This window comes from Pundamilia nyererei, unplaced genomic scaffold (assembly GCF_000239375.1).
Source record: "Pundamilia nyererei isolate P.nyererei 1_Seehausen unplaced genomic scaffold, PunNye1.0 scaffold00078, whole genome shotgun sequence".
Taxonomy (NCBI): Eukaryota; Metazoa; Chordata; class Actinopteri; order Cichliformes; family Cichlidae; genus Pundamilia; species Pundamilia nyererei.
Window position 1 is genome coordinate 1,790,095 of NW_005187479.1, and position 20,278 is coordinate 1,810,372.

Below are 20,278 nucleotides of genomic sequence, written 5' to 3' on the forward strand. Positions count from 1 at the left end.
TATCCTGTCGGTTATATTCTTCTCTGACTAAGTTCCACATCTTGATGTAGCTGTTTTTATAGACAGGTTTCCACCATGTGGCTTCAACAAACCACGCAGCATTTCAGAAGCTGTGCTTTTTGTCTGCTCTGTCCAACTTTTTACAAGCACTTGACAGGTTTTTAAAACCTTGACTGCTGTACCAGCCCACGGTTTATTCAGACTTTCAGTTATGTAACTTTGCAAGATCTCACTTCACTTTTTCCCCCCCTAAAGTTCCTGACAGTATGTGTCTCCTGCAGTCATAAAACAAGCTATAATCATCTTCTCACTTCAAAATAGGCTTTTCTGGCGAAAAAATGTTCTTGAGAAAGGGTGCTGGAGCTGGATGAGCTGCACAGGAACTGGTAGAAAGTTGCACTGCATTTCCAGGATTAACCCCACCTGTACAGGTGCCTTATTGAGTTTAAAGTGGTTTGCGGGAGATTCCTGATACGTCCTGTGGAAGTTGCACTTTATTCTCAGCAGAACAAACTCCCACAAATTTATGTTGTCAAAAGTTTGATTCTTTCTGATCATTTTTAACACATTTCTGGGTTTTTGAAGTCTGTCATATTCGCACAACCTATGTGCCTTAAAGCTGTCTTTGGTGTGTCTCTACTATGGTAAAGCAGGGTTATGAAATACCAAGCTGACTTTACTGTCTGGAGTGATCTGCTCTGTGAAACTTCCATCAAAGCTGTGAACCCATGTATTTTTAGTGGAGAAGAGTGGCGATCCATTTTTGTGAGTCTTCTGAAGTATGCTGTGGCACATGGTGGGCACAATCAGCTTCAGTGGACACATCTGGCACAGCTATCCCTGCTAGACTTTTAGTTACATCACTACTTTGAGAGGGGAAAAGTTATTCTATAAAGAGTCCAAGTTCTGCAGAGTTATTAATAATTATTTTTAAAAACTGAATTTTGCACATCTGCATATTATAGTGTTGACAATATAATTTTTATGCATTGCTTAGAACTCCATGGTTATGCATCATTTTATCTTTACTTTTTTACATTTGTTTAACGATGTAAATATTGTTGTCCATGTTTTACCCTAGTGTTGTTGTAGTAGGTGTACAAGGTGTACAAGATTTTTGTATTTAGAGTATAATTGGCTTTCACATGACCCCTTTGCCGCTTTCCCAGTGGGGAATGTTATTCGAGCCAATCACTCACCATTGTCAGAGGCAGTGTTTCTAGCCTGCAGGGCCCCATGCTCACAAATCTAATCTAGCCATTTAAATGGGGCTTTGCTCTATGCTCCCAGCACATACTGCGTCACAACTGTGTAATTGTCTGGATCTTCTCACAAGATAATTATGCCTCATTTTGCAGAGGCTTGAACAAAGACAAAAACCAGAACGTACTGAAAAAGGAGTGGTAGTTCTCTGCAGGACTTTGAATGTTTTAAAAAGGTTTTGTCCTCTCTTTTAAATGACTGATTTTACATTTTTATCAAACTCCAGACAAACTTGCCGATAGTTCTTAAATGTTTCATATCTTCTGCTAAAATGCCACCATATAATATTTACCCGACTTTAAACAAATTGTCAGATACAGCAGATCAATCTGAGCTGAAAACTTTCCCCTGTAAATGTGTTTGAGCTAACAGCTGACCCTTTACCTCTGCTCTGATTCGACCACAGCGGAGAACCCCTTGGTGTGCTCGGAGGCTCGCTTTAAGTGTCGAAATGGCCGTTGTGTGGACCGCAGCTTCTTGTGTAATGGACAGGACAACTGTCAGGACAACAGTGACGAGGAGATTTGCTTGACTACAGCAGGTAATGGGTTTTTTTATTATTTAATAAAATTTTTTACTAAATGGAACATCTACTGAGGCATTGAGAATCTAACATACACACAGGATTATCTGGTTATGCAGCTTCAACACACACCTTTCCTGGTAAAATACAATAAAGCATGATTTGTTTCTATAAGCACATGAAAATGAAACAGCTTCAGCAAAAAATTGTGAAATTAGAAACATGTAAGAATAGCAAACAGTTATAGATTCCATACAGATGTATGATGTATACACAGTGCTACATATAATATTTACGCACGTTCTAAACTCATCTATAATATATATGTATATGTTTCATGTTCATTACGGATGCATTTTTGGAGCATAATGTGCAAACGTGTGAACTGCATCTAAGATATGCAAGCACCAGGTTTATTTAATTATCTTATGAACTGCACATGAATCAAATAATAGGAATGTCAAAAATCAAATGATAGCAGCAAACAAATACCAATCAATTTTACCCATACCATAATTACCCAGACTAATTGCATGCTATTTATAATAACCTTTTAGAGTGATGAAAGATAAAAACCCTGTGTCCTGTTGCAGATTTGTTATATGGAAAGTGGAGCTGCACAAGAATTTAAACTTAATCTTGCGTCAGATAATTATTGCAAAGTGGAAAAACAGTATTTAGGCTTTCTGCTTAATTAAAAAATAATCCTATTTAAGCAGCTTAATAGTTCACAAAGTTGTATATTCAGAATATATCGAAGTATCTAAAGTAAATGTACCTCATTATGTGCAGTAACACTTGTTGGATAATAATTACTGATTTATTGATGTGTTTATCTCTTTAATGTTGAAGCTGTTGAAGATTTAATAACCTTTATATTGCATGGGAGCTTGAACTATAATATTGCAATTAATCTGCAAAATAATAAGTAACTACAACTTTAAAATAAGTATTGTGGACTACAAAATATATTATTCGCATCAACATTATAATGGAGTGAAAGCAGAAAGCAGCATAGCATGAAAGTACTTAAATAAAGTACATGAAGTACATTAAAGGAATCGTGTAATCTTTTGGTGTTGTGGCTTTTAAAGAGTAAATGTAGTCCATTGGCTTTGGTTCGGGGTGTGCACTGGAGGAGTTAATCGTATACCGAGGGGGGTTGATGCCACCCCATTTCCCCCTTTTGGAAACACCCCTGCATCCATGCACGTATCAATTTCAACACAATGTTTCATTGAATACATTCCATCACATTAACGCATGGATGCACACATGATTACAACTGTGCATGTGTTTCTTTCCTGCAGTTGTTCAGCTCAGTAAAAGCTATGACTTTTTTGGAGAAAACCTTAATATCATTAACACAAGAGTGAGACAATTTATTTCAGCCTTTCTCTCTCGGTCTTACTCCACCAATACTAATCTCATTAAAGCTGGTCCTTCATGAAAAAAAGCAATTATTAATCTTAATAATTTTTTCTGTATGCAAGACTAATTCCAAGCACATTTCTACCTTATCAGAAATATTGGCAGTAAACTTTGCAGCAGATTTCCAAACACGTGGAAGCTTGTAGATTCGCTGTTAAACTGGATAGCAGAGCTGCAGTGTTTAGTCACTCAATATGTCATAAAACTTGATGTTTTGGAGACATCACTTACGAGATATTCTGCAGTCTGTGCTTTATAACAAAACCACTGACGGATTAAGCTTTATGCCAAAGAAGACATAAGCTGCTGTGATTTTATTCCCACAACACTGGAAAAAAAAACCCTCACTGTGCCTTTATTTAACAGAGAGACACACACCACAGCATCATTAGTGTAATGTTTGATGGCAATGTGTCGACTTGTAGTGTAATTCAGGTAGTAGCAGGATGATCCCTGATAGTGAGAATGATGCCTTCTGGTACAGAATGCCTTATTCACTGTCAGGTAGCACTTATATCTGGCATTCTTATTTTCCTGGCACGACAGCCAGCTACTGTCAACACCTCACTTGTTCTTCCACTGGCAAGCCTATGATTTCTGCCAGCAGTCTAATCCTGATGCACGTATAACCACCGGAAACCCAGTGTGGACCTGCTGTCAGGTGTTCTTTCATGTTTTAGAAAAAATAAAATAAAAAATCAGTATATAACTGTCCTGCCAGGATGCTGTTGTCATATTGATTTATACTTTGAGAACAAAAGTCTGTCAAAAGTAACACAAACAAAAACAAGTAAAGTGGAAAGTTAAAACTATCAGCATCTATAGCCCACTACACACTACTGTTATTACCAGGACTGAGTCAGGCAGAAACTTGATTGAAACTCAAGAGGCAAAACATGTCTACTAAACAGGGAGGAGCACTGCAGCAGTCGCACAGCAGCCGTCAAAAAGTTTTGTCCAGCTTTTCCTCAACTGCCACTGCTGACAAAGTACAAGCAGTAGCTGCTGAAGCTAATTATTCTGCCCAATTTTCCTTCAAAAACTATTATTTTCAAGTCAAAATTAATAAGCTGGAGTTGGTCAACTTTTTTCCCACTTTTGTGAAGCTGAATTAATGAATGCATTACTATTATTTCTTCTTGCTTGTGTTATGAAAGAGACAGAGCGAAAAGGCAGTCTATCTGTAATTACAAGCCCGTCCTCCACAACTCAATGCAAAGGCGCAGAATGCTGAATAGCACTGTATTGTGGTGCAGAAATATTGATCGATATCTGTGTCCACTGCACTCCATTTCCTTGTTGACAAGTGAACAATACCAACTCCACTACTTGCTGGAAGAATCCTGCTGGCTGTAGTTTTGGCTTCTGAAGCATTAGACCTCAGAAAGCATTACTTCACACTGTATGGAGAGTTGCAATGATCAAACAGAAAACCTAATGGTAGATGATTTTTTTGTTTGTTTGTTTGTTTCCAAATGCATTAGAAAGCATTAATCTTTTACAGCTCTGTTACATTATGTCATAAAATGTTCAACTGCATCAATATGGGCTCAGTGAAGATCTATCAAGTGACACATGACTGGGAATTTTGATGGTCCTGAGTGCAATTATTTGGCTCCATTAACTACAGAGAGAAAGTGTTCTGCCTAGAAGCAATTCTATTATAACTGCTGCAATGGTTGACGGAGTGGTTTCTCAGAATGCATCTACGTCTAAACTGTCTGCAGGTGATGGAGTGCCAAGTTTTACCCTTTCCTTATCGCAGGAAACTCCGCCCGAAAAGGTTACATTTTCAGCTATCTAGTTTGCAAGTTTTTGGATTTCACAGAAACGTGTCTGCGCACCAACTTCTAACCTAAGTCTGTTTGGGTATGTTGTTGTATTCCCTCAAGACTTCGTGTCAGCACAGGTTTTATGGTAATATTTGTGTGCATGGAGAGCAAATAACCTAAATGTTCTCTTGCTCATATTTGCTCCTTGAGGCTTGTGTACTGTAGCCTTACGTAAAGTGTAAGTGCTAAAAAGTTGTGAGCTCTTCTTCTTTTGACCCCAGAAAAGGATCAAGGAAGATCAGTTCCATTTTTCGCACACTACTTCTGAAGGAGTGAAAGTATCGCTGTGGTTTGACTCTTGGGATCTCTTTTCCATTTGCACACAGACATTCACAATCAATTCATCCCTTTAGAGAACATTTTGTTGTATTAATGTATTAATTTCGTGCCGATTTCCTCGACCCTAAATCATAATCTTCTGCTTGTCTAACCTTAGCTTAACAAAATCCTAACCTTGTGTCTGATAGTCAATCTATTTATTTAAATGTCATAAGGACTTGCTTTCAGTTTCTATAAGGAAGCCCCGACCCCATAATGTGACTATGTCAACACATTTAGGTCCCCACAACAAGAGGACTGCTTGGCCCACACACTCACTTTTACCTTACATTCGACTCTGACTTTGCCTCTCTTTATAATAAGCAAAGACCTGGAGGTGACTGATAAGGCATGCAATATCAGCTCTCAGCCGCTCGACCATACCATCTCCCTCCTCGCTCCATCCTCTTCCTCGCTTCCACTGTTCAACCACTCTTTCTCCTTATTCATAATTACTCGCTTCAGTGTCTCTACACTTGGTTCTTCTATGTGAATGAGTGTAGTGAGAGATCACCTCCCAAGTCTGTCAGTGGATAGCTCGTGATGGCATTTACCTGCTAGGATTTGGTTATCCTGCCCTGGAGGGGTCAGGCAATGAAATCTACAAAGGCAGCATCATCCTCTCGGCTTTGTTATGCCTCCAGTGTTTTTAGTTCTCATCCGAGTGATTTTAAACGATGTAGCGCAGTTAGGCACTAACAGAGCAGAGCACAGAGCTGCTTTTACTGTTTAATGTTTTATTGGATAGGTAATTGATTTTTCAAATAGCAGAAAGGTGCCAAAGTGGCAGACAATACACAATTCCTATAAATGCATTTGTGCAATCATCGCACAGTGAGATAGGAGGAGTGGGATGGGTCCGCTGTAATGGATATTGGAGATAAAGAAATTGAAAGGGGCACCACATAAACATAATATAGTGAACCAGAAATGGAGTCGCAGGAAGCAATGAATAGCAATGGGCAGGAAGATGGAGGTAAGCAAAGAGAGACAGGCGATTTGGCAGAGAAAGGAAGGGATTTGGATAAAAGTGAGTGAGGGGTAGCGATAAGCTCGAGAGGATGAGAGCAGCATCTATCACATCGGGCCCTGAGGCCGACCGGTACAACTCTGGAAACAGAAATGACTTGAAAGCTGGTTTTCCACAGCCGAGCTTCGCTTTGCTCTCCCCAGTCCTCCCTTCTTCTTACAGCAGAGAATAGAGTGCAGTCAATGTTTGTGCATGTTTGCATCTGAAACAAACTTTTATTGAAACACTGCTGCAGGGCATACAGGACATACAGGTCCAGATGTTGGGGGAGCCCTTACTGAGAACAAGAGAGCCTCTCTGCATATCCAAAAGAGCATGTGCATGAGTGGATAAGCACACACACAGAGCTACAGTGTGTCAGAAGCTGGTTGTTCTGCATATTTGATGTGAAAAATAATGCTGTCAGGACACATAAAACTTTCTGAAGGTCGCAGCACTTGACAAGTTAAAGGACTCAGAACAAAAGTGATGAGCACAGCTCCATTCACTGCAGCTGACCTGTTTTAAAAACTGGAGATTCCCCTTAGAGGTTTTTAAGAAAAGCAGTTGAAACACTCACATCAGCGTCGTTACACGTTAATTAACACAAGTAGACAGAGTATCAGATGGCGTGGAGACTGTCGAAAAGTGTGATAATGATTAAAACTCACACCTCCCCCATCTCAAAGACAATTCATCTTGTCCTTTTTTAATTAAGTTTAGAAGCGAGAAACAGGGAGGGGAAATGATGTAAAGGTAGGAACAGAAGGGCCAGGGGATGATTTGAGGGCTTCAAAAACCTCTCAGCTGGCTTTGTGCATTTCTGAAGATAAGGCATGCTTTGTAGAGTCACAGCCATCAAAGAATTGTGTGTTTTTTTTCCTGTTGTGTTTTCATACACAAAAAACTGTGTGAAGCATGCAGTAGCAAAGCTCTAAAACCCTGCATTAAGTTTAGCATAAGCTTTCAAATTTGCATGAGTAAGATTTATGCCCTCTCTGCTGCCTCTCCCCTAGACTACATTTGTTTTAATATCAGGGTAATAATTGGGCAAATAATAAATCTTTAAACTCTTGAAGACTGCACAAACACTTTGAAAGCCTCACAACAGTAATTGAGTTCCTTCTTTGAACAAAAGGGGTGACATCGGGTCTGAATACCGAAACTCTTTAAATATGTTGGCATTCAGATTGCGTCATAGAATACATTGACATTGTTTGCAAGATAGAGCCAGTTACATGTGCATTGCATTTGTAGCTATTTATAGTATTTTTGACACAAGTGTGTCTTGCATCATCGTTAAAATTAGGGAATTACACCCAAGGGTAGACCTTTGTTTATTGTGTGTCGTATAGTATACTTATTTGGCTATGTTCAGACCCCAGTAGAAACGAGCAATAAATAAGCCAACTGAATATGTCTCATTAAAAACACTGTGCAGCTTGTGCAGGGACCTGAAAACTGCACTGTCCTAATATACATGTTTTTCATCATTATGGTCTTTACTAATGTCTCCTTAGGAGGAATCATTGGCTGCAGGTCCCCAGAGAGCTGTCAGTCAGAGTGAGACACTGAGCACCGAGCTGACGTGTAACATTAATCTGCTACATGAGTACACTGTCAAAACATTGGCAGCTAGCATCACCCCTGACCCTGACTGGTTTGATGAAAATTAGCCCACCCATTAAACACGATCCAAGATCTGGAAAAATTAAACTGAATCACAGCTTTTTTTTAGATAACTCGACTGTGTTTAATTAAATCTGCCAGTTTCTTCTGTACATTTCGATAAGCCTCTCAGTGAGAATCACTTGTTTTCAGTGCTTGTCAGAGGAATTTGGTGTATTCCAAAAACGCCTGTCCAACTAAAACCCTAATATGCTAAAAAGCTTCATTTTGGCCACCACAGGCACATGTCCACAAACCCTTTTCAATCCACACCGGCAGTACAATAAGCAGTTTTAACCTTCTAGCTGGTATAGTGAGCACGCTCTCTGAGAAGTCAAATCCCTCATTTTAAACTCCAGGGATGCTCCCCTCCCACAGAGAGTAATCTGCAGCTTTCTATTTGTTATATCCTCCTAAGGCTGTGTAAGAACTTCTAGATAGATCCACTAGCACTGCATCTGCTATTTTGCATAAGCACTGTGTATTCAACAACCTGTCTTCACAGCCTTGTCATTTACTGGGCCAATAAACACCAGCAATTCAAATAGGGCTGTATATACAGTGACTGTGTTCTGACACTTAGCAGTAACTCCAGCCTCCCCAATAACAGTGCCTGTAAATTAGACATTAATATATAGTGTCAGCCTGATATATAAAGAACAAAGAATGGCAGAGTGATTAAAAGTCCCTGAGCCTCTATTCACTATTGATATCCTTTTAGTCTGCTAATAGCTTCTCAAACAGCTACATCCTCCCCCCACTGACTGCTGCTTGACTTTGGCCCCAAATAATATAGGCGCTATAGATTAAAATGAAAAGTTAGTCCATGGGCATTTTTTGTGGTAGAGACGTATATGACGCTGAGATGTTGGTCTGGTCATGCCCTTCATCAGCAGAGCTCAGAGAGCCGGCGGAGATAGAAAGGTGTGGGAGGGAGCATGAAATAGTGTAGGGGAATATAATGGCAGTAGACTGAGGTGTGGGAGTGGAATGTAATAGTGCCAGTTCATCAGAGCCAACGCACACTTGACAGGCACAAATAGGAGAGGTTGCACATGTCACCGCCCATGGTTTTCAGCTTTGGAAAAGTTTCAGGTTTTTGCTTTTGGTAGCTTAAAGTGATCACAAAGCAATACTAAGAGACTCTCAGCTCTTGGTCTGCAAGAAAGGAAGGCCAAGCAGTTGGCAAGATGCAGTTAGTTTGATCCTGCCACCAACAGCTAAGGCAATGTTGCTTCCTGTTTCCTTGTTTTTTAAGTCTGTCTGGATGTTGTAATAGTAGGATTTTTGTTTTGTGGAACTGAATAAAATAGTCTGTGTTTATATGCAGTCGTGTGCATTCTTTTTAAAGTATGTGCTTTTATTTTATTTTAAACTGAAAGTATGTGCTTTTGTTTCATCGTTTTGGCATCCATTCCCACCCTCTCCCTCTCACCAAGGCTAACTGTCAGTTCCAGGCTTCTGTTGCTTAAGGGCCTCGTTGCCATTGCACAGGGGGGTCACTCCCGGGACCAGAGTCTGTATGAATCATCCCTGTCCTTGAATCAGGATCAGTCAAGCGTCGCTGTTCAGGCTGCTGTAAATTAGCAACCTTTCCCTCCTAAACCAATCCTTATTCTGTCACCATGGTGATGCCGGTCAAGTGATGACCTGCAACCACTGAGTAGTGGAGGAATTTCACTCTGAACAAAAGCTCTACTGTTGGTGTTTGGTGGAGCTGTACTTTTTCATCTAATTTTGCAATACAATGAACCAAAAGTGTAAAAAAAAAACAAAAAAACAGAGTTTGACATTAGTGAATCTGCGAATATTCAAGAAACTAAGACAGGGCAGCCAACGAGGATCTGTGTGTTTTTTAGGACATTTTATTTTATATTAAATTAAAATGGTATCAGACAGTATATATAAACATTAATACATATTCATGTGCTGTTTTTTTTCTTGGAATTAATGTGATCCAGTGAAGGGCATTTCCAAGGACTTATTGGTAACATACCAAATCATTTGCACAGATTAGCAGAGAAAGAGCACAACAGGATGCAGCCAAACAGGAAAAGAGGTAGAGTGTCAGTAATGGGAATAAACTGCCTGATATAGAGGAAGTAGATGTCAGGAAAGTAGACTATGTGTATGACACGTATAGAACTACAGTAGCCTTTGTAACATCACCCATTAGTTTGGAAACTTCTATTTTGAATGCTTGTTCTTTTGATTGCTGTTGGTTGTTTTCCAGAGAAGTGTACTCTACTGATTAACATTTAATGTGAGGGCTAATGGCATTCCTGTCCCTCTGTTGAGCAGTGCAGAAGCTGGCATTGGGATTGATGGATAAATCTTGGTGTGATTTATGAGGATGACTTTCTAGTTCAGATGTCTTACACAGGAGATGAATTTTATTTTCTTTCTTTTTGCATGAGAGTTGATTTTGACAAAGTAGTAGGTAGAGATCAAAATGACCTAAGTCTGTAACTGGAGTCCTAATACACGAAGTTTGTTCTTGTCTGTGCATGTGTTGTCTGACTGCATGGGATGCGCCACTTTACTTTTATATTGGATGTGGTTTGCATGAAAGTAAAGGAGAAAATCCAACCCATCTATGCCTTCTTCTGATTTGAATTTGGATTTTTTTTATATATTTGAACATTTGAATTAATGGTTGCTAATTATATATCAGATGAATTATTTTACCAATAGATTTTAAGTGTATGTGAGGATGCTACTCTTCTATAAAAGTGTCCTGGCTTGATGAGTCAAAAGAAAGTCCAGGGTTTTTGCTAAGGGCACAAGTGTTAAGTCCCTCGTAGAGCCGAATCGATGGCTGATGTACAATGGCCAAAAGACATGGAATAGTGGTGAATGACCGAATACTGAAAAAATACTTAAGTGACACCATAAAATGTAAAATACCCAAAAGGGACAAAAAACAAGCTAATTTGCGTGCTGATTTATGCTTCAACGAGCATCACATTTACATTACAGTGAGTTAAACCTGGCCTCAACTGCCAGATTTCCCTGCTTCAGCGACACTTGGCTTGAAATACGTGCCCCTTTCCTGTATGGCCCCTCACACTCAAAGACTGGCTGACAGCACAATGAAAAGTATGTGGTGCTTCAATGAGGCCCGCTCTTTTCCTCTCCATCTCTGCGTATGAATCATTTAAGTAATTTACAGTACCTTTCACAGTACACTAGCTTTTTTTTCCTAGAAAATATACCTGCCTAGTCTGCAAACTTTTTTTTTTTTTGGGCAATATGGCATCAAAGAAAAAGTCCAAGAGGTGTTGAAGCTGAACTAATGCTAAATGGTGAATGCTCATTTGTCATTTTGCTCAAGTCCTCAATAGCTGTAAAGTGGTGGCAGATAATTTCACTACTTCTTTGGGAAACTTTAAACATTATTAATGAAGTCCCTAATAAGTTCACTGTGCAGCAGAAAGAACTTAAAAGTAAAATATAATCACTTCTTGTTTTTGATTTTGCTTAGAAATGTTCCCTGCACTTTATTTCTCTGTTCATCCCTTTGTGGCCGAGTAAAAACGCTGTTCTAACATTTCAGAACTGCATTCATTTGAATTAAAAATGGAGAAAAGGATAAGACTTTAGCGAAGAGGCGGACTGAATAGGATTTCAGTCATTTGGATATAACTTTGATGAATTTTGGAAAAAAAATGTCAAGATTGTTGTGTGTCTAGAGCTCAATTTAATTTCCCCGGCACAACCATATTTCTCTAGGCATGTCTAATGCACTCATCCATAAGTAGCAGAGCCTCTGAGTAACATTACAGGTTTAGTCTGTGGGAGTGAATCATTGGGGGATCCTCACAGATCTATAGGGCTGAAAAAGCCTTGGTAAAGTTAAATAAAGTATGAACTGAACTATAAATCGGAGCAGACAAACCTCCAGCAGCTGTCAATTTTCCAGTCATTATTTAGGTTCTGAACACTCTGATGCCTTACCATGATTCTCTGATGTGCATTTATTTATTGTTTAGTGAGACAGCCACGGATCGAGTATTAATTACTAAGTGGCAGCATTATCCGGTTTGCAGCTATCACAAGTACACAGACAGGGCATTATTGAGTGACGAATTGGGGCCAGCTAGCTCTCACTGTAATTAATGGGCTGGGTTATTTCCTGTAAATGCATTTTCTGCCAGCACTGTAAAAGCGCATTGTCTCATGATATGGTTGGACTTAAGGCGCTGCTGAAATGACACAGGGCCTCAACAGTTACAAAGGTGTGATAGGCTGCAGATGTGTGTTTGGGTGGTGATGTAAGTGCTCGAATGCGTGTTTGGCTTGAATGCATTTGTTGGGGAAATGCGAAATGAAAGGGCGAGGGCTTAAGTGGAACGAGGGAAAAGAAGAGTGCCCTGGAGAGAAAGAAAAGAGGGATTGCATGTCAGTGTGAGAAATAGAAATGTGAGAGGATGGTGAGGGGAGGCGAGGGGGTAGAATATGGCATGGGGGGGAGCAAAACGTGTGAAGACGATGAAGCGGAAGAGAGAAGGAAAGCATAGGGAAGGAGAGAGTGATACAGGGTTGGAGGGGAGCTGATGGAGATGAGGGATTTGGGAGAGTGGCAAAGCCATTGGGGGGGGGAAAAAAGATAAAACCCTCTGGATTCATTGTATGAAGAGACAAGGAATCATGCAGAAGGACAGAGAAGCAGAGGGAAGTGGAAACCGTAAATGGGGAAAGGGCCCGTGGGTGCTAGTAGAAAGAGAAAAAACATCAGGGAGTGTTAAGAAAGGAACTGACTGGAAAAGATTAGAAAGAAAGTAGGAAACAAGATATCTGCAGAAAGGGGGACCAGCAGACAGAAACCTGAGAGACAGGTACAGGAAGTAAAGGTAAAAGCAGAACAGAGAGAGGCACGGGGGAAAGGGAAACGACTAAGTCAGGTGAGCGGATTGAAGACGAGCATGAGTGGTGAGGAGGGAATGAAACAAAGCGGGGTAGAAAAAAAGACTCAGGAAAGGATTGAAACGGTAAAGAGAATGGCGTTTCAATGTTGACAGGAGAGTTAGAGAAGGAGAGAAATGGAGAAAATAGCATTTTCAAATGGGTCATATTTGAATCAGAGCGCTTGGATTAGTCCCTGTATGCAAAATTGGTCTCATTTATGGTAATTACTGAGATTCTGAACCATTTTCTTTTTGTTATTGTTATCTAGCCACTTTTTCTGACTCATCCTGCTCATGTGACATTAGTCTCCCATCCACTTTTTTTCAAGTCTAGAGCATTTGGCTCCCATCTCCGCTCTTTTCACATCACATGTTTTTACAGTTTCACTTCCTCCTGCCCAGTGTCTTGACTCCACTCATCACAGGCTTTCTCCCCTCCTCTATTCTCTGCTCTCCCCTCCCCTGGCAGTCTGTGGTCACTTTGTTCACATGCACAAGGCTTAAATTGAATGCTCGAGATCATAATGCTTCTTGGTTCCTGCTGTGTTTTTTATGTTTATATCATCCTAACACCCAACTTCGTATTTTTTTTCTGTCTTCCACCCTCTCTCACACACATTTTTTTCTCTTGGTGTTGTTCTCATTGTTTTATGTTGCCATAAGGCCACCCAAAGGGCAGAGCCATAAACATCCTATGCTGGAGTTTAAGAGAGCCTGGATACAGGGACAGAAAAGGAGCAACACATATAGTGAATTATAGTGACAGATTGTTTTGTTGTCTTGCACTTTTGGTTATTCTTCTAAGCAGCTATTCTTGATAGAAGCAATGTGTAAAAAAAGTGAGCATAAGTGTGCCTGCTGGATATATACATGCAAATCTGTGTGTATTCTGAGTGAGTACATTAAAGGTATTTATGGCTTATTACAATAATGGAAATGGGTCAGAAGAGGAGAGCCATGGGGTCAGAGTAGCCATCTGGACACAAGCTGCAGTCTGATCAACCTCAGCCTTGTCAACTGGATAGATGTATTTACTTTCCTGAAATGTTTTATAGGTGATATTTTAAGTGTTGTCAGTGTAAAAGAACTGACAATTATAATCAGTTATAAAACAGAACAGTACAATACAGAGAGAGTTTCTATTGACTGTTTTGTGGGTGGTGTAGGTGTGGTGAATCTAAATTAAACATATGTGTGAATGTGAGTGCGGATGGTTGTCTGCCTCACTGTGTTTGCCCTGCGACAGACTGGCGATCTCTCCAGGGTGTACCCCGCCTTTTTGGTACTTGGGATAGGCTCCAGCCTCCCTGTGACCCTGATAAGGATAAGAGGATGGCTGGATGAATGCATGTTTTGCTTTTTTAACATTACTGCCGACTGATATTTCAGTGTGACAGACTTTAGTAGCTATTTATCCTGTTTATCTGCATTTATAATGACCAGTGAATGAAATTTTTAAAAGTTAAAGAAAAAGTGGGAGAAACACCCTACAGCCATGTTATGATTGTGGAGATTCACTCAACATCACTGGCAGCACATGTTTGGAACTCAACAAACAAGCATGTAAACGAGTAACTGATGACTTATTGTAACAAGTTAGTCCCTATACTTTTAACTTGTACGTGGGGAAGTGAGTGTACGAGGAGTGTATGTAACTCTCTGTACATGGGTAAGTACTGTATGTGTTTGTGAATGCTGTGATCCACTAGGAATATAGGGATTTGAAGTAAGTAGGCACTTCAGTTGTTTGTAGATTGAGGTTATAGTGTTGCAGTATTGCATTTTACAACACTATCATGCTGGATAAGTACTGAACATAACACAACCTACAAGTGGCTGCTTATGCCTGGGATTACCAGAATATTTACCAGAGTTGGACTTTTGCCCCCTATGAGAAATTTGCAGATCACTTCCATCATGATGTGTTTGTTCCAAAAGGAGCCTCACTTAAATCTTTTAATTACAAAGAACTATTTCTTCTTCTCCAAACCATGAGATTGTTTCATTGTGAAAAATATCTGCCTTTAAAAGGTTTATGATGAAAAACCACACACTTGGTCTGGTGCAAATGTTGAACTCTTATTGCCTCTAACGAGGATCTCAAAGGAGCTGTAGTGTGTGGTTATTTACTTTTTTAATTATGAAACTCTTTCTATACACCTTTGCTTTCCATGCACTGTGCTGCAGGCAATTTCCTAGTATACTATCCACAATAGATGTCAATGTTTAGACCAACTGAGTGCATTCCTGAGGGATGGCTTTCGAGTGATGTTTTATAGTTGCTAGCCTAGTTTCTCAAAGCAGTTTCTTCCATCTCTGTCAGTCTACTGGGAAACGTTTTAGCAGTGTTAGCATAGAAATATCTCAGGCCTATGATATTCTTTGATTTCTATTGTTTCTAAGGTTTTTTTTTCCCTCATAAGTCTCTTGAAACAAACCTCTTCTAACTAGCAGGAGTTCATTTCCATGCAGAAGCAAATATATTGTTAATTTACCTCTTGGCAAGCGCTGTTATGTTTTGTTTTTTAATTCACATTACACACAGTCGTTTTTAATGATAGAAATTCTGCACCTGCCTATATACCAGCTTTAATTTCATTTGTGTGTTCTGTTTTATCTTTTTTTATCTCTAAAAACTTTAATGCAATGCAAGTAATACAAAATCCACATGCAAAATGGAAATTAAACTAATTATTGTTGGAAAAGGCTGAATGAAATTAGTGAGACGGCTTGAGGGAGATGTTGAACGTGAAAAACAGTACAGTACAAAATATTCAGGAAAACACATTTGCTTTGTGAAGTGGCATTAATATTCCAAAGTATCAAACTGATTGATGCCTGCCAGTACACATTTGAAGTTATTTTTAGTGGACAGACAGACAAGTGCATCAGCACTACATAGCTTTAGCATGCAGTAAGGAATTGGGACACAGCTGTAGTCATGTTTGTATCTGCACAATTGTGCCTCAGCACACAAGCAATCCACAGCATGCTTCATGATCACCCTGCCTAACCATATCATATGACTCCCTCAGGCTATGGATGATGCAAACCTTAAAACTGCATTATTAATTTGATCCGCATAACATAGACTCTGTTGCACAGTGCGCGACAGCTTGATGTGTGGTCTGCCTCAGCTGCGGTTATGTGGGAGAGAGATGTCATTTATATGTTGTAGAATAAGTGTGTGCATGCCTGAGCCCAGTGCTGATAGATGGGATCATGGGCAAACATGTGTTATTTCAGAATAATTAATTGCAGGGTAAAACCAGTGGATGTGTGAGTGCACAAATGGGGATCAATAACGTTGGAAATGATGCTCCTGTGTGTGTGTTAACATATTTGCCTGGCGGTTGTTGATGTAGGTTCATGTGGATGTCTAACTCACTTGAGGCTCTTGCTGAGAATAAGGTGTATAAAAGATTAGCAGGCCTAAAGACCTGAAGTCGAATTGTATGATATGGACTGGGAAACGTGTAAGGGATATCTTCATAGCCATGTTTAAGGGAGAGAATCAAATGAAATACACATGGGTGTTTTCATGAGCAAGCAAAAGAAAGAGTCTTGTCAAAGCAGATGGACAAAAACATGGGAAAGAATTAGCAAACGATGTTAAATAAAATCTCCTTTTCACTTACAAATGTTAAACTCACACTGAGTTCTCCTGCTTCAGTTTAGCCAATAAGCCACAGGGCTTTTGTGCATGCTTACATATACTGTATAATGGACTGCATAATTCATTTTATAAGGATTGATTTTAATGAGCTGTGAGGTGGATTATTGTTTTCTTATTTTCTGTTTTCTTTTTTAAATGAAGCCATAGTGTCGTAATTAGTCAGCATAGGAGGTTACACAGAACACCGTTCAGCGTGTCTTCACAACTGATCGACCACTGCTTTCAGTCTTCTTTGTTCTTAAAGAAGATGTCAGTCAGCTATTTCCAACTGTGCTTTTTGCTTGATATTCAAAAACATGCAAATCGGTGTGCAGGGAAAGAAAAGAGGAGCGAGGGAGAGCGAGGCAAGAAAAACTAAGATGCAATAATAGATAGGGACTGTGCAAAAACCACACAGAGATGGTGACATACTTAGCGCATATTCTAGTGAGACAAATCAAATTTCTGTTGGGAATTTTTTCCCTCCTGCATTTTCATCAGCACAGCTCCTCATTATTTGTTCAGACCGCATACAGTGCATGACTTGCTTTTTTCACATATTGCTTCAGCTTGCTTTGCCATACATAAAGGGTCAAGCACTTATCTCAGAAAGCACACAGGGACCGGTCTTCCCTTAAGCAGTATCCCTCAATCACTCCACGCTTCTTCGACTCTAACCATCACATTTAGAGTGCATGTGCACGAGCTGCATAACTGACCATAATGCTTCATTTCTTATCACTGAAACAGAGGCCAGTGATTCCACTCTAGAGAAAGATATGAATAGGAGCCATAGACCTTCACTTGTGGGCTGTGTTGTTCTGTTGTTAGACTTTGATAAAACACGCAGGGGCTCTTTACGCTTCCGTTAGCCTGACCAGACCTATTGTTAAAGGAGAGGGGATTAAATGGTAGAATGGGCATCATGGGGTTTTGTTCTGTTTCTTAAGCAGCAGAAGAATAGGACAGAAGTGTACACAAGGGAGGGCTGGCAGTGTATCAGGGTGATGATGATTTGTGTATGTGTGCCTGAAAAAGACCATGTTATCGTGTCTATATATCTGTCATGTCTATATATCTGTCGTGTGTGTGTGTGTTATGAATGCAGGTTTTATCCCATTTTATCTGAACCCAGCTCATAAACTTCCCTGCACACTTATCTTCACTCTGAGCTCCAACTTATTGTAGCACAGCCCGGCAGAATAAATTGGGACCGTTGTGTGTATCTTTAACAATTTTGAGCAGGCTCACCCCATGCTGGAATTTGACATTGAATGGCCTGTAGTTTTTTTGCGTGCAAACAGAAACAAAGACACTTGGAACAAAGTAAAGTTTTTCATGTGGAATTTAGTTCAAAGGAAAAGTCTTGTTTCTTCACTGTTCTTTGTTGAAAGATTGCCAGATAACTTTAATCCTTTGTGCTTATTAATATGAGTGTTTGGGATAGTGAGCAGAGTTTTCTTGAGCGCACTGTTTGTTTCCCAGTTGCGAGTGCTGCAGAATTTAAAATTAGATAAAACTTGCTTTGTTTCAGCCTGTGTGAAGTATTCTATAGAACTAGGGGTGGGAATGATAAAGTAACTTCAGTATAGTATAATACCGTTGTGTTACATTGCCCACAATAATGATGGCATTGCGATACAGCAATTTATTTTGCAGCACCTGAATTATCTATATTGTCTGTGCAATTGAAGAAAACAAATGGCTATCAAAAACAAAAAGCAGGAATAATTATTTATTTAATAACTGCGTTATGGTATCGGAGTACATGTGTTATCAGTGTTGAAGAAAATTGATGGATTGACAAAATATTACTATATTAATATTTTGTCCCATTTTTTCATGTTTAAATATAACACAGGCTCTTCATACATTACCTTTCATATGTAGAAAGGGGAATGTTATTTTCTCCCAGGTCTCTTATACTCTAATACTTATACTTAAAATACACATTGGCTCTGTGTTTGTTAAATGATGACGTACTAACGCTGCTTCTGTGTCCAACATCCTATTGCTTTCGTTAAGGGTGTTATCTTGTTTACAAGAAGGAAACTTGCAAGGCTAATTTCCTGCTGACTTCTAAGTCTGTTCAATTGTTAAATATATTGGTTTATTTTAATTAAAACATTTATTTTAAATCCTTATAACATACCTACAGTCCACTGGCTTGCGGTTTGTCAGACACCACATATTTAAAACTTCTGAAAATGAACACTTTGAGGCTAGCTAAGGTACTTGAAACTTAGGGCCAGGTATTTTTCATAGAGTCATCGAAACAATCTACCAGCATATGTTCTCTTGACAAATGTTTGGTCCATTTTCAGTGTCTGTTCGCTCAGATATGATTGCATTTGTCTCTGCTCATCGGGAACCCTCACAAGTTAGCATTCATCTTGCTCCGCTAATGTGTTTATATTATGCTAACTATAGCTCTGTAGGTAGCCACCACGTAGCACCTCATGTTATGACAGCTAGCCCGACTTCAACCCTACAACCTGCTGTTTAGTTTTCTGCCTTCATTTATGTCCAGAGTGATAGCAGAGCTGTCATTTTAATTTTTTAAGAATCCCTCAGTCAAAACATGTTATTTCATCTTTAGAAGACAGCTAGTGAGCTAGCTTCCTGCTGACTTCTAAGACTGTTAAACCCTAAATCATCTTTTTCGTGGATGCCATGATTTTAAACTTTATTGTAACACCTGGGGGGAAAAAGCAGCCACACTGATTATTTTTATTGAAGATGAAACAATTTGAGCAGCTTCTAAATGACAGTGTTTGTTTGAGTTTGGAAACCGAAGAGTTTGGACCCAAAAATGGCTAACGACATCGGGTGGATTCTTCACAGAATCTATACAGATGTGCACAGAGCCCCTCTGTGTGTCATTATTTCACCATGGATACTATAAGCTGCACAGGAGCAACCATTTAACCTGCTTTGATCTTAGGTGTAGACCTGCCAGTTACCAGGGCACTTTGGGAGTAGCTCAGGAGGTGAACCTGTGAGTGGCAGCCTCTGAATGATTAATGACTTCACTGCCACTTATATGATCAATAAAATTGACATCTACACTAGACACATGCTCACTCAACTTAAAACAAGTAGCAATAACCATTCCCTTGTTTGATTACAGCAGTGTGTGGATGTGGGGACAGCTCCCCTTGGAGAGTCGAATAAGCAGTCTTAACTGCAGGCTTTTACAAAAGGATATTGTGACAGTTCTGACAGCTATTGTATATACCTTAACAGTAGGTTTATATTGTTAAATGTTTTTCCCACCACTAGTTACTGTGGATCATTTTTGTAAGGATGACAGCTTTTCAGGTTGTTGTCCTAGCTAAGCAAGAGTGTTCAAGATTGCTGTGATATTAGAAACACACAACACTCATATTGCCTTCTTACATAGTTGGCTTTTGTTCCCTAAAAATGATAATGGATATGATTATGAGAAATGATTATAATCTAGGGGACATCACATAAATGCTATTGCATGATTCCTGTTCAGCTGGGGACACGCCTCTTCTTACCACACTTCTTTCTTGTTTCCTTGTTTGACACAGTCCTAATGGGGGTTTAATTGCACCAGATATTTATATGAAGAAACCTAACACCTAGATGCTTCTCCAGTTCCACATGTCTCCAAAAATGCCTCCCAAAAGCAGAGCACACAATGAC

General features: G+C 39.5%; 1 protein-coding gene across 2 annotated transcripts in view; it reads left to right on the top strand.

Moving 5' to 3' along the window:
- ldlrad3 (low density lipoprotein receptor class A domain containing 3) overlaps positions 1-20,278 on the top strand; it is an 89,421-nt gene that overhangs the window by 52,770 nt on the left and 16,373 nt on the right. For both annotated transcript variants that reach the window (XM_005737672.1, XM_005737673.1), the window contains exon 4: positions 1,670-1,804. In XM_005737672.1, the coding sequence (XP_005737729.1) occupies positions 1,670-1,804 (135 nt within the window). The remainder of the gene's footprint in view (positions 1-1,669; positions 1,805-20,278) is intronic.